The 14,058-nt window shown below is 56.2% G+C and overlaps 1 protein-coding gene across 4 annotated transcripts; it reads right to left on the bottom strand.

Annotated features, from left to right (window-relative positions):
* Positions 1-1,434: 1,434 nt before the first annotated feature.
* Positions 1,435-11,567, bottom strand: CDC25B (cell division cycle 25B). 4 transcript variants are annotated; one of them, XM_049869560.1, is made up of 16 exons: positions 11,176-11,557; positions 10,193-10,281; positions 9,306-9,357; positions 7,464-7,505; positions 7,278-7,314; positions 6,853-6,975; positions 6,622-6,744; positions 6,331-6,465; positions 5,855-5,935; positions 5,591-5,767; positions 5,280-5,375; positions 4,738-4,800; positions 4,468-4,566; positions 4,124-4,257; positions 3,012-3,123; positions 1,446-2,857 (listed from the first exon to the last, which is right to left on the bottom strand). In XM_049869560.1, exons 1-16 carry the CDS (start codon positions 11,373-11,375, stop codon positions 2,717-2,719), a joined length of 1,704 nt encoding a protein of 567 aa, XP_049725517.1. In that variant the 5' UTR covers positions 11,376-11,557; the 3' UTR covers positions 1,446-2,716. The 4 variants fall into 4 exon arrangements, with proteins under 4 accessions (XP_049725514.1, XP_049725517.1, XP_049725516.1 ...); XM_049869559.1 differs by having other exon boundaries at positions 5,280-5,372; positions 10,193-10,323; positions 11,176-11,556; XM_049869558.1 differs by having other exon boundaries at positions 10,193-10,323; positions 11,176-11,554.
* Positions 11,568-14,058: the final 2,491 nt, after the last annotated feature.

The raw sequence follows: 14,058 nt of genomic DNA, 5'->3' as shown, positions 1-14,058 counted from the left end.
GAAGAGGACATTCCCGGCACAAGCAAGAGGCAGTCCCTGTGCTGGCCGCTCTGGGACCAAGCCAGGAAGTGGAGGGCTGGAGGAGGCCTGGGTAGGCTGGAACGCCTGCCTGCTTTGATTGTGTCTGCTGTGTGACCCAGCCAATGAGTGCCCTTTCAGAGCATCCTGCTGCCTCCCTCTTCCAAGAAACCTGCAGGAAGGGGCTTTCAGACCATCTGAGCACACAGGGTGGAGCAGATGTCTCAGTGTGACAGTGCCCTGGGCCACTCCCTCCCTCTCAAGGTCTGCCCAGCTCTTTTCCCTTTTCTGGGGCAAGTCCCTTGATCCATGTAAATGCTGGTCTTGGAGGTGTTAGTTGCCTGCTCAGTGGGGCAGGGGGAGAGCCTTCTGAAGGTTTCAGGACCCAGCACCCAGACCATCAGAGCCCACCGTGGCTCCACCCCCCTCCCTACCCTTTGTGACCTTGCAGGGGGCTCTGGGATATGAGTAAAGATCTAGTCTTAGGGCATAAGAGACTTGAAGGACAAGCTGGAGACAAGGCAACAGTACTTTAGACTCTGCCGGGGGTAACTGGAGTCTCCTCTGCTGCTCTGGTAGGAAATAGCCTCCATTTTCCCATCTGCAAAATGGGACGAATAACCATTGCACCACCTATTTCAGGACTATAGATGAACTTTGAGCAAAAGTAGCCAGGATACCTGCATGTTTGCTTTGTATGCAAGGATTCCCCTTACAGTTACTGACAGCCCCTGTTATTGCGGGGAGGGGATTTCCTCAGATGCCTGAGTTTGTGCCTGCTGAAGAGTTCTCTCAGGTTGCCCCTTTCCCACTCACTTGGTCCTGAACTCAACACTTCCTAGATGGTAGGCCCTGATGGATGTTGGGGATACTGAGGAAAGCCATTTCCCTGACAGGGCAGGGAGGCTTCAGCTAGGTAACATTTGAAATTGAGTCCTAAAGGAGTAAGATACGGGGGGAAAGTGTACTTCTGTGAATGGTTCAGCACATTCCAGAAGGAAATGTGAAGAGCAAAGTGTGGAGGATTTGATTAAGAGGTGGGGGATGAGGCTGGGGAGGGCCCAGATCTTAAATGGATTCCTTGTATGCCATGCCAAGAGGCTTAAGTTTATCCTGAGGGCAATGGAGAGACACTGAGAACTCTTGAGGAGTGATGGGGTTACACTTGCCTTCTTCATGCAGAGTATCGGAAGAGTGAGCCCAGAGGTACTTCGGTAAGTAGGTTATAGGGAGGAGGTGGGGAGAGGTTGAATCCAAAGTCTCATCCAAGAGATGAAGACTTCAAGGGGAGGGCGGAAGAGACCATAAGACTACCTCCCCAGAATGTGTTCCAGCCTCCACTGACCTGTCCCCACCTCCTCCACTCCACCAGAGTCTGCTGTGGTCTTGTCGACACCCCACCTGAGCACCTGGGTGCGGCTGCTCTTCCCTGCTCCCACAGAACACAGTACTGGCGACTCAACTTGGTCAGTGCTTTATTGAACCGAGGCCCTAACTGATGACTCGTCTCAGGGCCTTTAAGCACAGCCCTTCCCACATCTTGAGATTCAGAATCCAGAGGTTGATCCGTCCTTGGTTTTAGCTGCTTCCGTGACATTTTCTCTTGAATACTTCCAAACCTTAAGTTCAAAGATTTTTGTCCACACAGACACACATCCTCCTGCCACAGGCTGTCACGCTCACCTAAGTGCTTCTGCCCAGCTTGTTGGTGTGCACATGTGTGCAAGGTATTGTCCATCCACCCCTCCATCCACTCATCCATCCATCCATCCACGACAAGAAAACAGCAGCAAATTCTAACCAGCCAGGCCCTGGGTTCACAGCAGTGGGGGCTGGGCTTTCAGCTGGCTCAGGATTCAGGCCTTAGCCCTCACCCCGGGGACTTAGCCCTCACCCCGGGGACTTAGCCCTCACCCCGGGAAGTCCCCCTAGGATATTAACATCCCTTTCAGAGGCAACAGAGGGGGAACTAAGTGGCTCGTTAATATTTGTGTCTCTAACCCCAGCCGGCTAGGGGGAGCCTAAACCTCAGCCTGAGACAGTCCAAAAACAAACAAACAAAAAAAACCAGACAAACAAATCAAACATGCAGATAACACTGAAACAGGAGACAGTAAGAAGTTTATGCTGTAGGTGTGTGTACGGAGGGACCGACCCACTGCCGTCGAGTCGATGAAGGAGAAAAAAAGAGGGTAACAGCAGAAACAGCCCATGATTCCTGAGGAGGGGAGGCCCGTAAGTGCAGGGGCTGGAGTGCTGACTCCCAGGGGAGGGCGGAGAGTTTGGCTCTGGCCCATTGTGGGAGGTGGGGGGCCGTGGCTTTCCCCTAGCCTCAGCCGACATGCAAACAAAGCCCCTAGAAAGAAGGGGGCTTTTCTGGACACAGGAAGACAAAGGGTTAATTCAAAGTAGGAAGAAAACAAGCAAAAAGGCTCCTGTGGGACACAAAATACTTCCTTTGAGCTAGCCTTAGCCCAACTTAACCCAGCAGGCTGGGCTCTTCTACAGGGGCTCGGGTGTGGGTGGGGAGCACCAGGACATGGAAGATAACTGGACTCAGACAAGGGGACAGGGCTGGGGGCAGGCAGACACCACGCCCTCAGAGTCCTTCCCCTGGATGGCACCTGGGGCCTCCAGGAGGCCCTTAGCCTCCCAGGCCACCAGAGGCAAAGTAGGCAGGCAGGCCCTATGCAGCTCCTCACTGGTCCTGCAACCGGCTACAGAGCTCCCGCCGGCTCCGCTCCCCAGCCCAGCTGCGTGTCTTAAGGCGGAAGGTCTTCAGCTCATCCTTGAAGGCCTCATGGTTCATGGGCCGGTAGTCCTGGGGCTCACAGAAAGTCTAGGGCAGGATGGTAGGGGTCAGCCAACACCAGGAATAGGACACACCAGGGCGACCCAGCCCCCCTTCTTTCAGGGCGGCAGACTGCCTAAGCCCTTTCCCTGCAATTTAGCCCTCCCACCAAGACAACTGAGGCCACCCCCAGCTACAGTACCGGGTGCTGTGGGAAGAACTCCTTGTAGCCGCCTTTGAGGATATACATCTCAGGATAGTAGAGACTGGGATAGTCGTTAGCAGCACGGTCTCGTTCCCGGATGAATCGGCACCTGGACCAGCATGGGGGAGGGAGGGTCAGAGGTGAGCATGTGGTGAGGGGTACACCTGGGGACTGCTCCCTGTGCCCACTCCTTTGATGGCCCTGAGGAGCCCCAGAAGGCTCCTGAGCACTAGAATGTCAGCCCAAAGAACATTTTTACAAGACCAGTCTGGCTCTTGGATACAAAACGGGGTGGGGAGGGCTCAAGAGGGCTCTCTGTTCTTGGAAGGTGGTATGAGGTAGGTGTGGCCTGGACTGGAGAGGAGGCAGCAGGGATGGAGAGAAGTAGACAAAATCTAAGAGATACACTCAGGAGGCCTCCTGGACAAGACTTGGTGATGATGAGGTGTGGGGAGAGGAAAGGAGGGAGGAAGAAGAACCCAAGATCAGTGCCCAGTGACTGGCCCAGTGTCTGGACAGAGATGGTCCCATGTGCAGACGCTGGGGATCCAGGAGGACAAGGAGGGCAGCAGCAATAAGGACCTTGGCTCTAGAAGTCTGTAAGGAGCATCTGGGTGCAGATTGCCAGCTCCCATGAGAGACCTGGGCCAGAGAGCAACTAGCAAATGGATGGCCCAGGTGGAATAGACCTGGGATAAGGGCATTTAAGAATGAACTGAGACAAGAGAGGAGAACAGTCTCAATGGAGCAGTGGACAGCACTGAACTCTGGGGAGGGTCAGTGTTACTGAAGACTGGGGACAGAGATTTTGAGGAGGACAATGCTGGGGATTTGGAACCAGATACTGTGGAGGTGGCAGCAATGGACAGAGTAGAAGTAAGGCCTGAGGGAAAGGACCGCGAGAGGGAGACGGGAGGAGGGTGCCGGGCTCAGTATATCAGGAGGTACGAGGGTGGGGGAGAGAGGTCATCTCAAGCCAAGAGATGAGGCACAAGGCCCAGGCTGTGGAGGCTGGGCTCTTGGCCATCCCAAGGGCTCCAGCACCCAGAAGGTGAGGCAGGGAAGGTCAGGGGGCAGACAGTAGCTGGTGGGGCATAGTTGGGACTCACATGCGGGGCCCGCGCTCAGAGGAGAATTCACAGTGGAAGATGAGGATGACTCTCTTGTCCAGGCTACAGGCTGTGATGGGGCTCTGCAGCAGGAAGTTCTCAGCGTCCCGTTCCAGGGGGAGGTTTACAGCTGTCTGCAGAGGAGCTGACCGTCAGGCCACAATCAGGGCCCTGGAGCAAAACCCTTCCCTTTGCATTCTTGGGTGACCATATCACCATGGGACCCTGGGTAGGAGCCTACCCTGTGAGAAGGTGCACCCACCCTCCAACTATTCACCTTCTCTGCAGAGGAAGAACTTGACCGTGATGGGTCCGCAGGGCCTCTCCCCCTCACCCCTTCTCACCTTAATATGGCCGCCTTCATACTCATAGGGGTATCTGCAGTCCACAATCACAAACCTCTCCACAATGTTGCTAAACTTGCCCGTCAGCAGGGCCACCATCTGTAAGAGGCCACAGAGGTAGGTCTGAGCAGGTCAGGCTGGAAGCCAGAGGGTGGCCCCTACTCTATTGCTGACCTAGCACATGTGGCCCTCAGGGAGGGTTAGCAGCCAAACGGCAGTCCGCAATACACCCCTGACTGTGACAGGTGCCAGCTGGCAGACCTTGCTTACCGTTTCTGGTGAGATGTACTTGAGGTCTTGGTGTTTCCCATCCACAGTCTGTAAGAGAAAGGCCTGAAGGGAAGGGATGAGAATGAGAGAGAGAGGAAAAAGAGTGAAATTGGTAAGACTAGCAGCCTGGAAAGGGTGGAGTTTCATTCCTGAAGCCCAGAGGCCACACCTACTTTGGCCTTCAAATTCAGCTCTGGTTCCCATAGCAACCGAGAGGTGCCTCTTGGGTCTGATACCCAGGGAACAACTCTCCAACGGGGAATGAAGGGGAGTAGAAAAGGCGCCAAGCTTGAGGATAAGGCACTCCTCCCAGGTTCCAAACTAGACATTCCTTTGGAAATGTCTTCCAAGTTTGAGACCCAGTCCAGGCTGGTCAGATCTGAAATCGACTAAAGAGACTAAGCAGAGCCAGAGGTAGGAGGTTACGGGACAGCAAAGGATGAAAAGATACAAAGGACAATGAAAAGGGACCTCTGGGTTCCCTGAGCTGGGGGTCCGCAGTCCGGAAGGGTGGAGCCTCTGAGGGGCCTGCCCACTGGTACCTTGGAGTAGTCCCCGATCAGCTCACGGTGGTCACTGTCCAAGATGTTCTTGATCTCATCATGACACAGGGACTTGGAGCGGAGGACTCGGGCCTTCTGGGAGGCAAGGCAGAAGGGGGCCCGAGTCAGGGGTGAGGCCGGTGCCCTCTCCCCAGGCCGCTACCTGTGCCCCATCCTCTGTGGGAAACCTGCCCAGAAAGGGCTCAGCAGGGTGGAGCTTGAAGGTGGCAGCCCAGGTGCACCCCGGAGGTGGGCAGCAACAGCCCTGCCCCAGCACAGGCCCCCACAGCCATCGGGAGGAAGGCCCTCACAGGTTCTTCGGGCTCCTGCTGCTCCTCAGGCAGGGTTACGCTCCTCCTCCGCTTGTTCTGTATGGGCATGTCCTTGTCTTGGGGCCGCTCCAGCCTCTTGAGGACGGGCCGGATGGCCCTGCAGGGCATGGACGGAGAGCGGAAGAGCCGCTGGCACTTGCTGTACATGATGAGGTCCTGGGGGCAGCAGGGCAGGAGTCAGAGTGCCCAGTGTCCCCCCATCCCACCCCTCTAAAATCTGAGGGGGCCACCCTAGAGGCCTACCTGCTCCCCTTCCTTTTCTGAGGTCTTGACCAGTGGGGCGCTGATGAGGTTCTCCATGCCTGGGGGGACCTCATCATCATCCTGGGGCCAAATCAGCAAAGATGTGGTGGTCGGATCCACAGGCACAGGCCAGACCCTCAGGCCTCTGAGTCCTCCTGTGCAGCCTGCCTGCCCCTGCTAGCACCTCCACACAGGGCAGCCCCCACAGCTGTTAAGCCTTGGGGAACCACTTGCTGCTGGGGCTTGCACAGAGCATTAGACGGCCATGTGAGGGGTCAGGCTTTCCCTCCACCCTGCCCAACCTCCCTCCACTCCAGCACCAGTCACCTACTCTTCTCTGACTGGCCGGAGATCAGGCTGCAACTCAGTTACCTCAAATTCTTCTTCTGACATTGGGTTGCAGTCATAGTCTTACTGTGGGAGGACCACTCTCCTCTTTTGGAAGATCCCAGGGACCCGGAGAGGGGCCTGTTTACCTTTAGGTCACTCTCCAGGATGTCCACAAATCCATCATCTTCCTCAGCAGCCCCCTCCATGGGGGTCAGGGAGGAGCGGCGTCGGGGCAGGGGGTTCAGCTCTCCCACTTCCATCTTCCGCTCAGGGCTGATGCACTGTCCGGAGATGAAACAGACCCAGCCCGCTCAGGACTACAGCGCCCATCCCCAGCCTTCCCAGGAAGTTTCCCAACTGCCCCAAATTCAACTGCCTGGGACTCAGGGTCACCCTCCCCTCCCATGGGCTGCAAGGGGTCAGCCCTCCCGATGTACCATCAGGTCGGGGGCTGAGTTTGGCCTCTGGGCAAAGGCTTCTCTGCGGCTGGCCCACTCGGCCATAGCCTGGGTGTGGCTGGGAAATGCCAGCTTCCATGGCATCTTGAAGACAAATCCATCCTGTGGGCAAGATGGGGGGGGTGGGGGGACAGTCATCAAATGCCACAGAGCTACCGCGGTGCTCTCCCCTTCCCGGAGTTCTCCCTTCCCGGCCTGCCAGAAACGCACGTTCTCCTTGTCTTCCACGGAGCTACTGGCAGCTCTGCTGCCTGCCTTGCTCCGCCTCCAGCTGTCCGGCGCTTGGGTGTTGGTGATGTTCCGGAGCACAGGGCTGTGGCCCAGAAGCCTCACCTAGACAGCAGGGAGGGCAGGTACTGAGGCTGGGTTCTCTGGTGCCAGAGAATCCTCAGTGTGTCCCTCTGCCTCTGGACCCCATCTCCCACAGCCAGGCCAGGGACACCCGGCCACCTGAAGTAAGTCCACCTTCTGGGAGGTGAGCTGGGGGAGGGGACTTCGTCATTATCCTGGGCCCAAATTAGCAAAGATGTGGTGGTCAGACCCACAGACACAGGCCAGATTCCTCAGGGCCCCAAATCCTCCCGTGCAGCCTTCTCTCCCACCCTTCCCCATGCCTGGCCTCAGAGAGCACTCACCGGCATGGACTGGATACGTCTGATGGAGAACTGCTCACTGCAGACCGAAATGGGGGCAGGTCAGGGCTGGGAGAGTAGGGGGCAGGGACTCAGAGCACCCGGCATGTCCCCCGCCACAGAGCTGTATACACCAGGACCCTCCCCATGCCACCCAACACTGAGTGAGGAAGGCCCTGGAACACTCACTTCCGAATGACTCGGCTAGCCGCCTGGATGGCCTGTTCAAACCTAGGGGAGAGAGGGGGACCCCATGCAGCCCATTTTCCTGTAGCCCGCCTCCTTCCCCCAGCCTCAGGTCCCAGACCAAAGGCCTGGGGGCAAGAATGAGGGTAAGGGCCAGTGGAAATGAGGAGTAGGAAGAATGCCCACTTTTATCAGAGCCAGACACTGGGGAGGGGAGATGAGAGGCAGCCTAGGACTTTAAAGCCGCTCTAAATGGAAGAGGGTGCAGAGAACGGCTGTGGTAGAGACAGCTGGGGCTGGTCGCAGGGTCACTGAGGCGTCACCAAGGCAACAGTCTCGCCAGCTTGCCCACAGGCCTTCCACCTGTATGCAAATCGCCTCAGTGGGGCCATATGGCCGCCAGGAAAAGCATCCATCCATCCTGCAGATGACAGGCCCGGCACGCGACAATGCGGGAGTCTCCAGGGCCTGGATGCCAGCAAGGCTGGGCTTCTATCCCCTTGGCCTGCCCCCTCACCCCAGGACAGAGGCCTGGTTTAATGTTCCCCTGGATCAGTCCCAATCTGCCACGCCAGGCCCCCTAGTGACAAATGCACTGGGTCACATCCTTTCCTCCCTCCTATGGAATTTTCCAGGACCCAAGCCTCTGTCCCACCCCCTCCTCCTGCCTTAGAAGAGGCCGAGGAATTCCGACAGATGTTCCTTTTGAGGCTAGGGCATAAGCTTTCCGTACCAAGGCCCCGCCTCCCAGCTATGTTACAGGAGACCACCTGCCACGCAGGGCTTTTGTGCATCTATGCACGTGCGCACACACACACACACACACACACACCCCAGACTCTTTCTGAGGAACTTTGTGTAACCGTCAAAGCAGGTGCAGAGGTGGGGGAGGGAGGGAGACTCAGGGCTAAAGTGTCAGAAGGATGGCCCCTAGGTGGAGGCTATGCCCAGCAGCCCTGGCATCAGAGATCTTCCCTTCCATTTGTTTGGTTTCCAGTCAGCACCTGGGTCTTGTGGGTAAAGCAGGTCCAGCTTTGACTGTGCTTCCACCAAAACCTAACCTGCAGCCTCCACCCTTACCCGCACCCCCACCCAACTCTCTGTTTCCTGTTTGTGAACCAACCCTGCAGCCCAGCCCAGGCTGATAAAGGCAATGAAGGAAAGACAGCCATTGCCCTAAACTCAAACCTATAGTTCCCCAGCCCAGCTGGGGACGCCCAGCTGTCCCCACTAATGGCTGGCAGCTGTTCCCCCTGATTGAGCCCTAACAGCTGGACAGAACAGCTGTACTTTGGAAGACACTATCCATGCCCCACCACCAAGGGGGAAGGGTCTGTCCAGGGGACAGCCCCACTCCGTCTCACAGGGCCCTGGTCCAGGGGTTGGCCAGAGGGCCAAGAGTCACTGAAGCCAGATATTGCTGACGGTCAAGGGCCAAACCAGCCTGTAGGCAAGTGTGTTTTGTTAGGCTTACAGCAAGTTAACAAAATGGAGTTAGTTGGGCCCCATTCTAAAACTGTGGTATTTCACAGAAATAATCTGTACAGGCATAAAGAAAGATGGGCCATGCATTGGGCCCACGCTCCTACATGATAAGGGCTGGCTGGAGTCACTGTCCCCACCACCCCTGGCCCTGAGCCCACTCCCAGCTGGCTCCCATGAGCGCAGACCCTTCTCTGAGATGGGGGCAGAATCCTGGAACCTGAGATGGCCCCTGAGTTCCCCCATATGTGGGTCCTGCAGAGTTTGTCACTTCTCCAGATACCCCCAGTGAGTTTATGCTAGAACTGGGATTCCCAAGGCAAGCGCTGACTCCTTGGTGTGGGGTCTCCATTCTCTACTCACGTCTGTTCTGCCACCTGGGGGTCCATGGGGCTGGGGGAGTCCATGCAGAGACCTGGGGGGACAGAACACTTTGGTAGGAAGGTAGTGAAATTTCCCGGACTTTCTCTACTGTGTCCCAACCCTATTCAAAGAAGGGGGGAAAGAAAATCTGTTTCTATTTAAGATCTTGACACATTAAAAAATGAAACAAAAACCATCCATGGACCTCAAAGGCTGACATATTGTCCTCCAAATTGCACAGGGCCCCTGGGCCTGTTTATTATGAAAATCTCTCTATGCGTTGTTAAACTGCAACCCTTGCTAAGCGTTTTTCTTGAACAGATTTAAAATCATTTGCTCTAGAAGCAAATTATTCCTTTAAAGGAAAAAGCTACAGCTTAAGGTCAGAGGGGAAACCCTGCTGGTGTAGTGGTTAAGTGCTAGGGCTGCTAACCAAAAGGTCAGTAGTTTGAATCCACCAGGAGCTCTTTGGAAACTCTATGGGGCAATTCTGCTCTGTCCTATAGGGTTGCCATGAGTCGGAAATCAACTGGATGGCAACGGGTTTCTTTCTTTTTTTTTTTTTGGTTAAGGTAAGAGAAGGCTATACAAAGACCAGCTTTCAGCCCTGAATGCCTCCCAGGGGGCTGTGGTTCAGGACCCTTGGTGCCTGGTTTGAGATCTCCCCTTAGGGCCCCACCCTCCAGTCGGCCTGTCTGGGCTGGGTGTGGTGACCTCCACCAGAGGTGTGTCTTCCTCTCAGATGAGTGGACAAGAGGGGAAGCTCCAGAGCCCACCAGGTGGTGGGAAAGATGTTAATCTGACCATCAGGGAGGTTGGGAGATTCAGACAGCCCCCTCAAACTCTTGGAGCACTAGAGGACCTCCCTAGGCACCCCTGGGCCTTACCTGCATCAGAAGCTTCAGAAGACTCAGATGACAGGGAGGACTCAGATGCCCGTCGTCGGGACAGGGATGGGCACGGCAGCCGGCTGCCGCTGTGGAAGAGCAGGGTCCCTACCTGATTCTTTGGGGTCTCGCTGGGAAAGCAGCACGGGCCCAGAGAAGGAAAAAGGTAAATGTGGGGCTCAGGGGCTGACAGCCCGTGTTCCAGCCCACCACCCCGCTCTGAAGGGCCCATCAGCTTCTGTACTGTCCCAGGAAGGCAGCAGATTCCTTGGGGGAAGGACTCAGTAGGGCACCACACCAAGGAGGTGGGCTTATCAAGGGCAATGTACTTTTTTCCTAGACCAAGGTAGGCTCATCCTACAGTGGCCCTACATTTCTTGTCTTGCTTTAGGAAGGGTCCTCCTGGGTGCAGGGGGAGGAAAGCCTAGGGCCAGGGCAAGAAGGATGAGGGGGAGGAGCCAGCCTGGGGAATGGGTAGGCAGCAGAGGAGCTGAAGCCCTAGGCTTTCCCTAAACTCTCCAGGCCCCCACCCATCCACGTGCCTTTCTGGAGAAAAGGCCAAAACCTGCGTCTCTACTGCCGCTAGGGCAACCCAGCCCGAACCATGCAGGTTTGCTTAAGGAGCAAGATCGGCCTTTAATCCCCTCACCCCGGATCCCCCAGCAGAATTGGGACGGGGTGGGGGTGGGGAACAAGACCAAGGAGATGGGAGGACCGGACTGCTCTGCCACCCCAAATTCCCTCACCAGGTTTGGGATTCCCCGCCTGGACAGAGATTAGGGAGATAGCGTGGTGCGGGCACAATGCGGGAGAAGGAGGAGGTGGGGCGGAGAGCAGGTCGCCCGGAGTGTGTGAGCTGCACCGCCCCGGCCTCTGCACCCCACCTTTTAGATTCAGCTTCCAGGCCGGCCTCCCAAGGAGTCCTGGGACCACATCCCAACCTGGGCCTCCTACCCCATGCCCAGCCTCCTGGGCCGTCCTACCTGCCAAGCCCGGCGAGGTCGTGCATGGTCTGTGTGAGGGTGGTGACCGGCGAGGAAGCGGCCGCGCGCTCCGGGGACCCCAAGAAGCCGCGAGCTCCCAGCCGGAGGCCCGGGAGGTGGTCCGGACGCTCCGCGCCACCACGCACGCCGGTCGGGCTGAGACCCGAGCTCGGCGCGGGCTCCGGCTGGGGCAGCTCCATCGCGGCAGGGTCGCAGGAGGCTGGTTGGAAGGCCGGGCGCGGGGACGCCAACAGACGCCGGGCACAGCTGGCCGAGGCGAGGGAGGGCGCCCGCCCGGGGGGAAGGGAAGGGAGGGAGGGAGAGCAACGGGGCCGGGAGCGAGGGAGACGGGGAGGGTGGGGAGGGGTGCAGGGGCGCAGGAACCAGCCACCAGTCCGAGAAGCCTCTGGCTGCAGCTGCCACTTCCACCTCCTTATATATTCGAAAAATAACAGCGGCCGCGCCGCCGGACGCCGCCAATCCCGGCGCGGGTTGCAGGAGGGCGGGGCCGACCCGGCCCGCCCCGCCGGCTCCCAGGCTCTGGGTTGGGGGGGAGAATTGGGTCCTGTCCCACACCTCTGTCCCCCCCCCCCCCCCCCCACCAAGCCTGGCCGCTAAGATCCTGGCCTCCCGAATTCCACCTCTCTCAGGATGTGGCCCGGAGCTATACGTCTCCAGTGGAGAGGACCCCAGAGGAAGCAACAGCCCGCTGGGGCTGGGGGTGGGGGTCTCCGAAAAGCCCCCCGCAATTTAACATCAAATACAATCACCAGCAGGCACCTTGAAGAGGCTCAATTGGCTCGAGGAATTTGCCTAACACGGCTGCTCTGCGGTCTGTGTTCGTTCTCCCATTTTACAGCCGCGAACGCTGAGGTCTAGAGAGGTTAATTAACTCGCCCAAGGTCACACGATTGCGCAAGTCGTGCAGCCGACCGACATTGGCATCCAGGAGCCTCAGAAGCCTGCAACCTGCCTGCCCCCACGACTGGCAGCGCCAGCCGGTCGCCAAGTGAAATTTCCACTCAGAAACCCTTGCACAGGACTTGGGGGCGGTATGGGGGGGGGCGAACCTGGAACTGACAGGCGCTTCCAGGGACCCCCAGATTAGATGTGAACCCAAGAGGCCAGTTTTCTCCCACAGCCCGAGAGGAGGCGCCGTGGTTGGATTGCCAAGGGTTTCAGAGGCGGGGGCACAGCTCGGGAAGGCAAAAGCTGCAGCCCTGCGTCCTTTCCATGCAGCATCTGCCATCCAGCCAGGGCGCAGTAGACTCCCTGAGCCGAGGAAGTGGGATGGCGAAAGGGAAGGACTGGCAGTGGGTGGGCTGGCGGATTTGTGGAGGCAAGGGGAAGACCCCAGTACCCCCTGTGACGAGAGACCATGGTGGGCACAGGTGATCTTTCTTTATCTCAGCATTTTGGCCACCTCCTGTGCTGTGCCAAACAGGGCTGAGGTTTGGGGTCATCCGTCCTGGGTCAGGAGTACAGGTCTGGACCTCCAGCCGCTCCCAACATCCAAGGCTGGGACTACCCTCAGTGTCTGGGGGCCCCTGTGAGGCTGCCCACCCCAAATACCAAAAAAAAAATTGCCCTGAGGGCTACATTTTCAAAATCAACACAGCAGTTGTGTGTGTGTGTGTGGGGTGGGGGTGGGGGGTTATACTTTCTAATTCCTTGAAATCCCCCAGTCAGAAGGTCCCTACTGGGCCAGTGACCCAGGGCCAGGGCCACAGAGGAGACACTCCAGGCCATCCCACACACCAACTCTCCCTGAATCTTTTTGTCAATTCTATCATAGATCATGTGCTCAGTCAAAACAAAAAAACTAGTCAATAAAATACATTGAAATATTTATAGCCATTATGGCAAGAGGACCACTCCTCCTATTCAGCCCAGGCACTGGTTAGGCTGAAATTTCTGGGTGGCAGACAGCTCCATTTTCCCAGTAAACAGACATCTGAGCATAAGGTAGGGATCCCTGCTGGTGCAGTGGTTAAGCGCTCAGCTGCTAAGGGAAAGGTTGGAGGTTCAAACCCACCAGCCACTTGGCTGGAGAAAGATAGGACAGTCTGCTTCCATAAAGATTTACAGCCTTTGAAACCCTGTGACCATTTCTACTCTGTCCTTAGGGTCACTGAGTTGGAACTGACTTGGCAGAAATGGATTTTTGGTTTGGCATAAGGTCCTATACATCAGCTCTCAGCTCTTTTAAGGTGATCCAGTGTGACCCTGGAGTCCCTGAGTGCTGCAAACAGTTAATGGCTGCTAACCGAAAGGTTGAAGGTTCAAGTCCACCCAGACGCACCTTGGACGAAAGGCCTAGTGATCTACTTCCAAAAAATCAACTATTGAAAATCCCATGGAGCACAGTTCTACTCTGACACACATAAGATCTCCATGAGTTGGAATCACCTTGAGACCATCTGGTTCTGGTGTGACCCTGGGGCCTTAGTAAAAGGGGAGGAAAAATTATCAAGTGTTTGCAAAATCTTTTGTTTCTCCAAGTCTGTAACCACATAGTATCTCCTTTGTGGGACTAATTTTTCTAGTGCCTTTTCTGTCATGGCTTTGTGACGTGTTAAATGTTTTTTAAAAAGTAGTAGATGGTACTAAAATTCAGACAAAAGAGAAAATTTAAATGGTACAAAAGGGCAGTGAAAAGTCCATCTCCGCCCAACACAACCCTTCAGGACTCCCTCCCCAGAGGGAGCCACTGTTATAAATTGGTTCTATATTCCTCTGGAGATAGTCTGTAATAGCCCTAGCCAATGGAAACATAATGGGAGGCCAAATTTGAGCCACATATGTAATTTAAAATTTTCTAGTAAGCACATTTAAAAAGGTAAAAAGAAACAGGTGAAGTTACTTTTAATATTTTACTTAACC

Source organism: Elephas maximus, chromosome 25 (genome assembly GCF_024166365.1).
Source record: "Elephas maximus indicus isolate mEleMax1 chromosome 25, mEleMax1 primary haplotype, whole genome shotgun sequence".
In the NCBI taxonomy this organism is placed as follows: Eukaryota; Metazoa; Chordata; class Mammalia; order Proboscidea; family Elephantidae; genus Elephas; species Elephas maximus.
Note: the sequence above shows the minus strand (reverse complement) of the source record. Positions and strands in the feature narration are given on the sequence as shown.